The 13,600-nt window shown below is 41.0% G+C and overlaps 1 protein-coding gene across 2 annotated transcripts in view; it reads right to left on the reverse strand.

Moving 5' to 3' along the window:
* LOC148425268 (small conductance calcium-activated potassium channel protein 2-like) overlaps positions 1-13,600 on the reverse strand; it is a 77,545-nt gene that overhangs the window by 20,555 nt on the left and 43,390 nt on the right. For both annotated transcript variants that reach the window (XM_088410844.1, XM_088410843.1), the window contains exons 4-7: positions 13,219-13,515; positions 10,652-10,773; positions 8,355-8,496; positions 471-581 (exon numbers count right to left, since the gene is read on the reverse strand). In XM_088410844.1, the coding sequence (XP_088266970.1) occupies positions 471-581; positions 8,355-8,496; positions 10,652-10,773; positions 13,219-13,515 (672 nt within the window). The remainder of the gene's footprint in view (positions 1-470; positions 582-8,354; positions 8,497-10,651; positions 10,774-13,218; positions 13,516-13,600) is intronic.

The raw sequence follows: 13,600 nt of genomic DNA on the forward strand, positions 1-13,600 counted from the left end.
ATGAGCGATTCCAATTGTTCCAACTTCAAACTATTTCACTTATTCCTACATTTTTTTTCAAAATAAAACCGTTTTAGCATTGACATTTTTCCTCAAACATTTCAACATTAAATTGTTCAATCTTAAAAATATCTTTTTTTTTCATAATTCCACATCAGTAACTCTCCACAATTCCATATTGTTCATTCTCCATCGTTAAAAAAAAACCTGTTATATTCCATGCATCCCACATCATTCGGCACATTTTCACACACAATTTCTCGAGAAATGAGTTCATCGAGTTACTTTCATACGATAGACGCTCTTCCGATATTGCTACTACCAGCATGCAAGCCATATTTCTGAGTCATCGTTTATGTGAAGGTCTGCACCATTTCATAAATGAAACAAATGTTCCTCTTTTTTTCCCTTGATCTTTGTACACACGCCTTTACCTATGCGTCACATTGATTGAAACGGACTTTACGCACCCTCTTGGTGAGCTGCGTGTCCATCATGAAGTTGTGCACGTGCTTCTCGGCCTTGGTTAGCTCCAGCTTCCTGGCTACCACGGCAACCACCAGAGCCGTGCAACCGGCGCCCTACGAGAGAAGGAACACTCAGTCACTTGCAATGCAAGAGCAAATGTCTCATTTGACTTTGAGAAATAATCCCCCAGTGAGTGACAGGCCAACGCAAACACGAGCGAAGCGGCGCCAAACGCAAGCGATAGGCGAGCGAGAAGAAACGGGATTAGGTTGGAAAGTTCCTTTGCGTACCCGCAATTTTTCATGTCGACAAGCAAGCCAAGTCTATTTTAACTCCCGATCCATCTGCTGTGAGATCCCTCCTTCCATACTTCTCAAATACGCGAGGGAGACGCACGCCGCAAAGAGCGTAGCGGATTGACACGCCATAATGTCGTTTAATGGGACGCCGCCGATCTTAATGACACGGTGTCAGTCCGCCGCCGGCTCGCATGTCGGAAAACGTGCGCCGGAAGGGGAACATCGGGAACGCGACAGACTTAGTTAACTTTCAGATTAGATACTCTTTTCAATGGGGGATGCTGAGTGCTGGGAAAAGGGGGAGGAGGGGGGAGGCAGAGATAAAGTGAGCGGCGCGCCGTGAGTGCATACAAATGGCAAAGGCGGGATGAATCCTGGAGGAAGCGGACGAGGGCGGCGAAGGAAAGCAATGTTAATGAGGTCACACATCTCCTGATAAGCAATGAATTAAGATTAAGCGTGCTAAATGAAAATATATGGGCGCCTCCTCCTCCTTCTGGGAGAAGAAGGCCAAAAAGGAATGGAATAAGCACACTATGAACTAAGTTTGTTCCCCAAAATAACTTTGCCCGGGTTCACTCGAATGTAAGAGACAAACAGGCATTAGTGCCCCTGTCTATACACACATCCGAATGCATGAATAAAAGATGATGGAAGCCCACGGAAACCCACAAAGTGTTCAGATATCTTCTAGCTTCGCAAAATGTATAAACCAAGAACCTCCCTCCCAAAAAAAAAAATCTAACCCGACCCATTTGGATTTTTCAAGGCAATGCCGACTCCAATATCCAGGAAAATTCTGATAACCGATTAATCGACTCATTAAAAAAAACACACACACAAAAAAATGGTTTTTGGGTCCTTGAACACTTTCAGCAATAAATATTCTAGGGCTGTCACTATCATTTTTTTCAGAATGGATTATTCTATCAATTATTCCATCAATTATACAAAAAGGGCTGCACAATTCATTGAATTTCAATCGCAATGACGATATTGGCTGCCATGATTAATTAAGGTGATCCTCGGCAATATTAACATTTAAAAAGTCGGATTATAAGGAATATAGGGTGCACCCTCAATTAATGACATAATTTAAAATTTTTCAATCACAATATAGTAATACTCAAAGTAATAACAATAATAACTCTAAACTCTCATTAGCATAATAACTCAATGTGAATATGACCAACCTTGTTCCACTGTAAACACACAAAAGAAACAGGTAAAGCTTACTTCATCACTTCATTCCCCATCTACGGATCCCAATCTCAATATTGATCCATATACTGTATAAGGCGCACCTGATTAAAGGGCGCACCATCAGCTTTTAAAAAAAAAAATCAAGGCTTTTAGGTGCGCCTTATAGTGCAGAAAATACTATACAAGCACTTTTCAATCCTACTACTAGGGAACATTGTTTCCTGACTGTATATTGAGACCCATTTTGAAAAATCCGATTGGCAAAAAAATTTGAATGCATTTGGTTTGAAATGACCTAAAATGACATTTTGACTGCCAATGGATTAAAATTTGCTTCAAAGTAAATAATGCGCTTGGTTCTAAGTAGGCTTATTTTTTTCAATGGTTTGCACTCGCTATGTGGTTGTTCAAACAAATTGCAATACTTCTTATTTCTTTTGCCTAAAGGGACCCCTTACGTTGACGAAATGGCATTTTTATAGTCGAGTCTAGCTCCTGTACGCACATTAAGTGACATCACTCACTAAGCTATGGCCCTCAAATGCACACAAACAACATTGTCGCCGTTAGTGTGATTTCTGGCTCGTCCCAATGATCAGTACAATTGACTCACTTTATAAAACCCGTTTTTTCTTTTATATTTGTGGTTAAGTTTCATGCACTACATTTTAAAATTCGCAGTGAAAAAAAATGTGATGAATTGCTGCAGAACAGTGTACTCAGCAACGTGTGGAGCTCTGCGTGCGCAACTGTGCCCTGTGGTCCGAAGCGGCACGGCGCTGATTGTTCTATGCAGACACTGTGTGTACATGTGTGCGTGGGAGTTTTTGTGTGTACGCCCACGCATGTTGGATTCCATCAGGGTTCCCTGGCGCAATCTCCGCAGACGGACTGACGCGAGCCGAGCTGATGTGAATTGGTTCATACGCCGCCCAAGTGTTTCCCCTCGATTGCTCCGCCACGGCACAGCCAATCCACCTCGCTGTCAAAAAACGAGGAATTACCATCTGTGCCACTGCGCCACAATTACATGCCACAAGGAGACAATTGGATCATTTTAGTTTCAAGAAAAAGCTTTGCAAAAGACACACACAATTACACAAGCAACTAATGGTCTAGGCCTCCACCTGAATCCAACATTAACACATTCACATTTTGCACATCATTATTGCAATTCACAAACTACTTAACTTGCAAATGTATTCTATCTACCTACCCTCTAATAAGGTCCCCTCCTTACATAGTACTTACATATCTACCAACCTAACTAACCTACTTAATAACTTAATCTTTCTCCCAACCATACCTTCTAATTCTCCACTTTTAGTACATTACAAAACCAATGTCAGCTTTTAACCACCAAAGGTTTTCTAGCCAAATACCTACCCACTTAACTCACTAAATTCTGCCTACCTACATTTTATTACCTACAGCATTTACTTAACTACATATTTATTTACTTAGCTACATATTTAACTATCCAACCAAATCAACCTACCTACCTACCTACCTACCTACCTACCTACCTAACTACCAACCACAAACTTAATCTACTGAAACCTATTCTTCCTACCTACCTACCTACCTACCTACCTACCTACCTACCTACCTACCTACCTACCTACCTACCTACCTACCTACCAACCACAAACTTAATCTACTGAAACCTATTCTTCCTACCTACCTACCTACCTACCTATCTACCTACCTACCTACCTACCTACCAACCACAAACTTAATCTACTGAAACCTATTCTTCCTACCTACCTACCTACCTATCTACCTACCTACCTACCTACCTACCTACCTACCTACCTACCTACCTACCTACCAACCACAAACTTAATCTACTGAAACCTATTCTTCCTACCTACCTACCTACCTACCTACCTACCTACCTACCTACCTACCTTCCAACCAACCACAAACTTAATCCAGCTAGCTAGCTACTTACCTACCTACCAACCTACCTACCAAACTTAATCTATTCAAAACTATGCTTCCTTCCTACCTACCTACCTACCTTCCTACATACCAGCCACAAACTTAATCTACTGAAAACTATGCTTCTTTCCTACCTACCTACCTACCTACCTACCTACCTACCTACCTACCTACCTACCTACCTACCTAACGTCCTAGCTACCTACCTACCTACCTTCCAACCAACCATAAAACTTAATCCAGCTACCTACCACAAACTTAATCTATTCAAAACTATACTTCCTTCCTACCTACTTACCGACCACAAACTTAATCTACTGAAAACTATGCTTCTTTCCTTCCTACCTACCTACCTACCTACCTACCCACCTACCTACCTACCTACCTACCTACTGTTCTACAACAGGCATCGTATTCATGAGCTGAGTCTGTAAATCCTACTAAATCCATCCATCCATCCATCCATCCATCCATCCATCCATCCATCCAGCTAAATGCAAACGAGGGTTTTCGGAACTGCGAGGTGGACGTGCTAACCACTCTGCCATTGTGCCATCTTAATAAATTCCGAAATGGGGTATTATGTGTAGATTTCATTTTAGCTAAGAGATGAATTTAATACAGTTAGGAATGAGGCTGTAACGTAACAAAATGTGGAAAGAAGGGGAGCACTGTGAGTACTTTGCAGATGCGCTGTACCGATCCGGTATTTTGAACTGCCTACCTACAGAATCCACAAACCTCTTCTGCCTACCTCCCTCCTACTAACAGCTAACTATCAATCTAAGCAGCCACCCAGTTCCTCATGTCAGTATATCACCAGGTGCACGGATACAAAAGCAAAGTAACAGTCTGGGAAGATTTCTTTTCATTGAAGCCAAAAGAAAAATGGACAAAGTTGCAAGTATGACACCACTACAAATGCAGTGCACTTTGGACAACTTTGGCCACACTTGGTAAATGGCCTCCACTTGCATAGTCCATCATCTTCGCGCCTCGCAAACACCTGGGGCACCCTCACGCGTTGCCATAGCAATGACCATGAGACTTCACCGTGTACGAACTCATTACAATAATTCAAAAGAATCCATTTTCTTCTCTTAACCCGTCACCTGAAGTGTAACCTGTATTTCTTGGCAGGGCTTCACTTCCCAGCGCTCCAACACTCATCACGCCGCCTCTGATGAGCAGTGAAAATAAACCACTCTGGAAACTGATGAGAGTGTTTGTGCGCGACAGGGGAGGAGAGTGCGCCCGTGTGTGTGGGGGAGTCCTCTTGAAGAGTGTGTGTGGAGGATGCAGCCTCCGGCGGCGAGCATGGGACGTTGAGTATCCTCCCCGCTTGTTTTGCGACTCTTGCAAGGTTTGTTCAACTCAACTTTTGAAGAGCGCTATTAAACATTTTACTTTCAGCGAGGTAAAAACATTCTATTGCAATTCACGAAAGTTACCCGCTGATTCCATTGCATTCTTTTCATCAGTATCTTCACAATCTAGCAAAAAATAAAAGGCTATGTGAAACTATTGTTATTTGTTACATTTTTGGGGGATGGGCAATGTCAAGAACATAAAGATAGTGAAAACAGAATATTATTCTGATGTATTACTGTAGAATCCGGTGAATGTTTGACTAATGAATTTGACGAGGCTAGGGGTGCTCAATGCGGAGAATTTGGAGAATGACGAGGAGAGTGATGATCTTAATAACCTGAAGGATAGCGCAACTATCAATGCTTTGAAATAGAAACTTTTCGCAATGAACAAAAACCCCAACCGTATTTTGTTCATTTAATTTTCAGATATTGGAAGAGTCATTTCAATAAATAGATGGGTCTTTGCTTTGTATGCACACCTGTGCAATAATCATACAGTCTAATTAGCATCTGCCATACTTGTGAAGTGGATGGGTTTTCTCTGGAAACGAGGTCACCAACAGATTTCAATTTTGTGAACGATATTTGATGGAAAAAGATTCAAGATTCAAGAGTTTTATTGTCATATGCATAGTAATACCACACAACAAAATTCTTAATCCGTTCACTTCCCCGGTAGGCAATAAAACAAAACCAAAAAAAAGTACTATATGTGCACACAGAAGTGTTGTCTCTCAAGTCTAAAGTTGATTTTTCGTTCAGCGTAAATGAATGTACCGCCATGATAAAATAACCTTTGAAAGAGAATGTCACCTCATTTTTCGATGTTTTTAAAAATCTGAACATTGCCCGCAACGCAAATTTGACTTATTTTCACCACCACCTTGCCTGCACTTACTTAGCACAAATTGTCTTCTCCATCAATAATAGCTCAGGCTCAATAATTCCTCACTACAAATTCCAAAGTACATCCAAGTGGATTCAATTACTTGTATGTAAATGGATTTGAAAGCATCTCCACTATGAATTTGCATTTTTTAAATAAAAAAAAGTGCTTATGAAAAAGCCGGCTGACGCGCTTGGAGAACTAAATCATTCTGTCGTTCGGAACGTTAATAAGATTAGGTAACATATTAAAAAATGCATCATTCCCAATTGAGGCGCGCGCCCACTGCGCGGCGTCTCTCAATTAGTCTCCGTGTGCTACATGTCCTTTGAGGCAAGCAATCACAGGTAACACATTTCATTTCAATCCTCTTCCCTTTGCCTGACCTTGCAGAATATTTCAAAGCTTTTTTGGGGAGGCATCTGCAATGACTTTAAAAGCCCATGATTGCCTCGCGACGGACTAATTGTCTCCCATCGCTCAGAAAGCCGACAACGTGACAAGTAAAGTGGGGAAGCGGAGTGTTGAAAAGGACACTGAGAGACAGACGGTGGGTAGAAATAAACACGGGGCCCGGCACAGGATGAGGAGGAGTAGATGGACAGCCAGGGAAGTGAAATGTGATAAATAGGAAAAGACAGGATGGGAGAATGAGCGAGAGAAGCAGAGAGTGGGAGGATGTGACACCCTGGAAAGGTGGGACCTTCATTATGCAATCAGGACGTGAGCGCACATCAACATTAATGGGCTCTCTCTTGTTTGTGCACCTACAAACACGCAGAAGCAGGCTAATTCAGGAGGAGGCTCTGGGGAAGAGGGGGGGCGGGGGGGTGGTTTCCGTGTTACACGAACAGCAGAAATTTCTCAGGCGAGGGACAAAGTGCGCTGTAATCTGTTGACCTTTTGAACGAGGCAAGGACGGTGCCCAGGGGATGCACAGAGAGCGCGCGCGGGCGAGCGAGAGAGAGAGAGAGAGAGACTGGCATGGTAAATGTGCTGATTTTGTTGTGCGTGCCATAGCCTCCGGGGGGCAGTGTGGTGCATGCAGGCAGATAATTTGTACATTTGATCGAAACACGTAAACACTGCTGCAGCAAAGATCCAGTACAGTGGTGAACTATATGCATTGTAACATTACTCCGAGTACAAGTCTACCTCGCGTATAAGTTGACCCCCCTACTTTTTTACTCCAATTTGGGTGAATTTTACAAAAACGCGATTATAAGTCTATGACTTTAGTGGTTACACAGATTATTACAATTATAATATTATCATATTATATTTCACATTTGAATTGATGTTATTCAAACACAGATATGTGGAAAAAGATTGGTCTGGTTTGAGTTATGCAGTTCTAAGTTGACCCCCCTAATGTGGGTTGAAACTTGACTTGTACTCGGCGAAATGCGGTAAGTTTGTGAACTGATAAGTACAAGTGTATGTCTGTCAACAAGTGGTACATTTTGATATACAGTATATACAGTTGTGCTCACAAGTTAACCTATGTAAACCTATGAGTGCAATTGCATGCCTAAGAACGTAAGATGAATTGTGACTAAAGCACTAATATCACCTAAACGTATTAGCATTGTAATCTGAATACCACCACATAGTGGTGAACGTAATATATGCAAATATAAAGTTATAAGCAAAACTATATGTCTAAGAACGGACATAAACTGTGATATGTGAGGTTAAATTAACTAAGGGGAACTAATAGCACAACGGAATGTATTCCAATTAGTGGTAAATGGTGATCTATGCGGGTGTCCTCATAATTTTTCATATATAAAATTATGAGCATCATTCCATGTCTAAGAACTAGAGGTGCATTGTGATGTATACAGTTCTGCTCATAAGTTAATAAATACATAAATAAAGCTGTGCTCATAAGTTTAGCTTTGTGAACTTATTAGCGCATCTGTATGTCTGCACACTGGTGGTGGGTGTTGATATATATGATTGTGCCCATAAGTTCACAGAATTCAATTTATGAGCACAGCTGCATATCTCATCATTAAAATTATGAACATGATTGCCTGGTGGTTTATATGCTGATTTATACAGTTGTGCCCATGAGTTTAAATAGAGTTTGTTCCCTGCAGGATAGTATACTGTAATTCCAGGCTGTGGTTTCAGTGTAGTAGTATCAGAGCACTTTTACAATCGGATAGTACCCACCATGATTCCAGTGAGAAGACACACCCCTTTGCCACAGTAGGTATGAGGAACCATGTCGCCGTAGCCAATGGACAAGAAAGTGATGGAGATCAGCCACATGGCTCCCAGGAAGTTGCTGGTCACGTCCTGGGCGTCGTGATACCTGCACAGCACATGCAATATACCAACAGTTTTTAATACACTTGCATCTACACGGTGCGACATAAAAATATTATTGATATGAGGAGGAGCATTTTCACACTGTAAAAATGCTGACTGAAGAAAAACAAAAGTGACAACAATTGGGCTTGAATAATATAATTTAAATCGATATTTTCAAAAATGCATCCCACACACACACACTCACAACACCGTTACCGTGGCAACCGAGCCGGCGCAAATCGGACACAATGTTGTCTTGTCAAAAAATATTCACGAAAAACGCGCACTGTCGATTATAGCCCGCATGTTTGCAAGGGTGCGTTCCCGAGCAGGTCGCGAGATTGTCGCCTGCCTCGCTTACAGCTTCGCACCTCATTTGACGCCCTCTTTTGTCCCCTCCATTAGTTTGGCTTGTAGAGGAGAGGGAATGCCAATTAAACTTGGATGCCACCCAAACGAGGGCTTCTCACCAGCAGGGCATTTATGCATTTAAATAAGCTTATTAAGCAAAGGGTAATTCCACATATTGCCTTGTTTTTGCCTTCGAAGAAGTGAAAATGAAGCATTAGGAGGGCTGCGAAACTTCAACAAATCGGAGAATCGATCTTGAGAAGTGTCTCCAAATCCCTTTCGTTCGTCCACGGTTGTCCTTGCGTAAACACTTTCTAATGTTGATGTTTTCTAATCTTGCAAGGACGGAAAAGGCAAACATTTGCTGTGATGGAAGTTTTGCTTTTCAAGTGCGTGGTATATAAAGGACTGCGGAGTGCCTGGTGGCTCATACGACTTGATGATGAACATTAATATTCAAACTCCTAGCGGCACAAGGATGTGGAAGGCCCCACGACTGGGCTTGCCTTGGGCTCACAAATGACTAAATACGCCCATGTGGAACTCATTTGCATAATAACCATCCTCACTTTCTCCACCCATGGCATTGTCACCCGGGTTGCTGAAGATCTATATTATATTGTCTGCAACAATACCACGCAGGAACCAAGATAAAATGCTGAACATGATTCTATCTATCTATCTATCTATCTATCTATCTATCTATCTATCTATCTATCTATCTATCTATCTATCTATCTATCTATCTATCTATCTATCTATCTATCTATCTATCTATCTATCTATCTATCTATCTATCTATCTATCTATCTATCTATCTATCTATCTATCTATCTATCTATATTGTATATATTATTCCTATCTATCTATCTATCTATCTATCTATCTATCTATCTATCTATCTATCTATCTATCTATCTATCTATCTATCTATCTATCTATCTATCTATCTATCTATCTATCTATCTATCTATTTGTTAGGGTTAGGGTTAGGGTTAGTATTGTTAGTATTTGTTAGTAAAGGAGTAGGAAATCGCACATTTTCACTTAATTATGAAAGACCAAATTTTTGAATTTTTGGATAATCAACAAAAAGCTTCAATTTTACTTACATTTAAACTGTGAGATTTGAGACAACTCTCCGCATAACTTTTTGCGGATGAGACAAAGTGACATCAAAACCGCAGGCACAATGTTAAAGGCTGAAACTGCGCATTACTTGTTCAAAAGTGATTAGTAGGAATGACAACCGTGTCAGGCTGTCAGCATCAACGTCTGCACAGTCATTTACATCTATTGAACTGCCTTTAAAAGGTAATCAGACTGCATTCAGGGGCAATCAAGCATTGCTAGCTAGTAGCTAGCTTATGCTAAATGCTCTGCCAAAAGCATGGAACAAGTGTCATTCAGTAAAATGTCAGTTGAAGTATTTTTTTTAACACCCGGAATTGGCGATTGAATGTGATTTGAGATCAATGTTGTGTTTTTTATTTCAGGATTTGGGACTTTGTGAAAAGTTGCACACTAGAAAGACAATTCCGAGCTGCTAGCTAATGGTTAATTTATGCTAGACACCGAGCTAACTATTGTCAACAGGCGCCATATTAAGTCTGTATAATTAAGTCCTTTTTTAGTGTCCCGAATTGAGATTGAACATGATTATAGAACAACCTTGTGGTTTTTTGTTTTGTTTTTTTTAGTTGCAACTTGCATGGGAGAAACATTTTGTGCTGTAAAAACAGTCTGGCATTGTTGCGCTGCCGGGAACAACTTCAAAATAAAAAGCATTCCAAGGTGCTACTGACCTCTCACATACTCGCACAGTCCAAGCGGCGATGATCCACAGAGAGATGCTGAAGACCAGCAGCACCGTCCCAGGGCAGATCGTCATCAGCGTTTTCATGACAAACCGCGTGTTAAAATGCACCTGCAAGAAAATCCATATCATTCTTGTTACAAGGGGGTTTCTAAAAATCCATCATATTTTACAATATATTGGGTGTATGCCAAAAAATTGATTGCAGAGTACATTCCCAACCAGTCCAAGTACTTATTGTTTTCATCTTTTTGGTTTTTGGAGCACTATCTGCTAGTCAATGCAAAGGTCTCACAGATTTATCTGAAGGCACTAATAACAAACATAACTGCAGGCCTTTGTTTTCAGCACTTTTGGAAGTATAACTGTGTACTCCAACATGAAAACACAGGTACAGAATCTGACATTTAAGTAAGGGTCCGCCATCCATCTGTTTGCGTCCTTGAGAAAAAACAAAGAGTTCTTCATGATGTCATACAAAAATTTAGTGGGGCCCTATCATGAAACTTTTTTCAACCATCATAAAACGTTGATTTCTCATGCTAAACACAAAGTGTAATTTTCCTTCATTGATGCATTTCTAAGCATTCCTTGCCCCAAAGAAGATGTTAGAAAAGTTTATTATGATAGAAAAGTAAATACACGCTGACCTTATCTATGTTTTTTAGTTTAGTTTTGGTTCCGGAGTTGAGGAGGAGAGATTGTGCACCGGTTGGCCAAGTAACTAGCGACATTTCGTTTATTAGTTACGACAATTTACAGTAGAAAATGTCAGTAAAAACCCGTTTTGGGCTCCTTCCTTCACTCTGCAAGCCTCATGAGGATAAGTGGTCAAGATGATGGCTGGTTAGGTGTTTCGTGGCCGGCGGCATTGAACAAGGTCAAAAAAGAGGTGTGGCCACATGGTGAGCTGCATGGCCGGCCAAAAAGACGTTTTACTTCCATGTTAGAAATGTCAGTACGCTAAAACTCTTATTTAATAGAAAAATACATCCCCAATGTGCCTAATGTAATATATATGCATTTATTTAATTGTGGAAATTGCCCTTTAATGTTGCCAATGATACTTCTATGAGACTTCAAGCACAAAATAACACAAATTGTGCGGCGACTCATGACAATACTGAAATACTTGGCAAGTATTCTTTATCCTCTGCGTAAAAACGACTAATATGACAAAGCGAATGTCTATGAAGAGGTGATTTTCCAAAGTAGGGTGACATTTTGTGGTTTTCCTTTAATTTGTCAATTTGAGACGAATGATCATCTTTTGGCAGATGGATCATCTCAGTATAGCAAAAGCATTACCTCGGATTACAGCCTCGCCTCTTTTATACCTGACTGGAAGAAAACAAAAAGACAGACTTTCTTTTCAAAGGATTTTCTCTTCAAAGGATACCGCATTTTTCTATATGTGCGTGCAGGATATCATCTTCGTCATCGTTGAACGTCATTAAAAGCTAACACTGATGGTTTATTGCATGGCTGAGGCACATCCCTCCACTACCTCGATCGTTCCTTTTCATGGTCCATTTGAGCCTCATGTAATATCTTGTTCCCATTTCAAGCTCTCATCTCATATTGTGTTATGAAGGATTCCAAGTAGCTTATGTCTCTAGTGCAAAGGAAAGACGTGTGATTGGAAGGATGGGGAAGAACAGAGATCTCATTTGAGCTCAAGAGCTTTTTGACCTTATCATTTTTATGCAGGCCAGCACTGTGGAAAAGTGGTTGGGGTGTTCTAGTTACACAGTTCTTCAAGTTTCGGGGATCTCGGCATTCTGTGTGAAGTTTGTATTTTCTGAATTCTGAGAGGGGTGAACGATATCGAAGAAAAATCAAACTGCAATTTTTCCATTTCCGATGTGATTGTGATCCAATGAGACTATTTCGTAAGGCCTTCTTCCCAAATATATTCAAATTGACAAACACAGCAATAAATTAGAGATATTAGAAAAAAAACACAACAAATTTATGACCAAAAAAATGTAAAACTTGCTGTGTTCACTCCTACAACGAGGCCGACATCCCTTTCTAAAGGTGATAACTCTCACAACTAATCCAATTAAATAACTAATTAATTGCAACTGGAATGTTAGATTTTTCATCCAATTAGAGTTGAGCCTCTATGTTGCCATGTCATTCTATTCTGCCCAGTACCTGTGGGGTCAGTATTGCGGGCCGGCAAAGGGAAACTTTACTCGTTGACTTTTTTCAGGAGAAAAACCTTAAAAAATCATCTATAATTAATTTGTTGAGTTCATTCTATCTCAATACAATTGATACCTTTAAATTTAAATTGACCACTTGCTGTTCACTGAAAATGTCACATGACCAGATGTCTGTCTATCTATCTATCTATCTATCTATCTATCTATCTATCTATCTATCTATCTATCTATCTATCTATCTATCTATCTATCTATCTATCTATCTATCTATCTATCTATCCATCCATCCATCCATCCATCCATCCATCCATCCATCCATCCATCCATCCATCCATCCATCCAAATGTAGGAATGGTTGCTTTTGTGACCTGCGGCGGCCTCTGACCTTATTGAGTGCACCTATACTCCTGGACGAGGCATCGGTGAAGAGTTTGCTGTGCAGGAGCATGACCCTGGCGATGAGGTAGAGGCGCAGGAACATGGGCACGCTCAGCACCATGTCCAGGTCGGCCTCGGCCTGCGACGGGGCGTACGAGAAGGCCAGCCGCGCACGCCACTGGAACTTGAAGTCGCCGGGCACCGGGTGCACGGCCGACACCAGCAGCTCCAGGGCGATGAGCAGAACCCTCTCCATCGTCATGGCAATACGCCAGTCGTCCGCCCCGTTGTCGATGACAAACAGCTGCGAAGACGAGAGAGATGAGACAAGAGGAGTCCACTTAGCATTACACGTGATGGATGCGATGATTGAAGGCAGCGCTTGCTAT

Source organism: Hippichthys cyanospilos, chromosome 3 (assembly GCF_059441005.1).
Source record: "Hippichthys cyanospilos isolate Australia breed blue-spotted pipefish chromosome 3, RoL_Hcya_1.0, whole genome shotgun sequence".
In the NCBI taxonomy this organism is placed as follows: domain Eukaryota; kingdom Metazoa; phylum Chordata; class Actinopteri; order Syngnathiformes; family Syngnathidae; genus Hippichthys; species Hippichthys cyanospilos.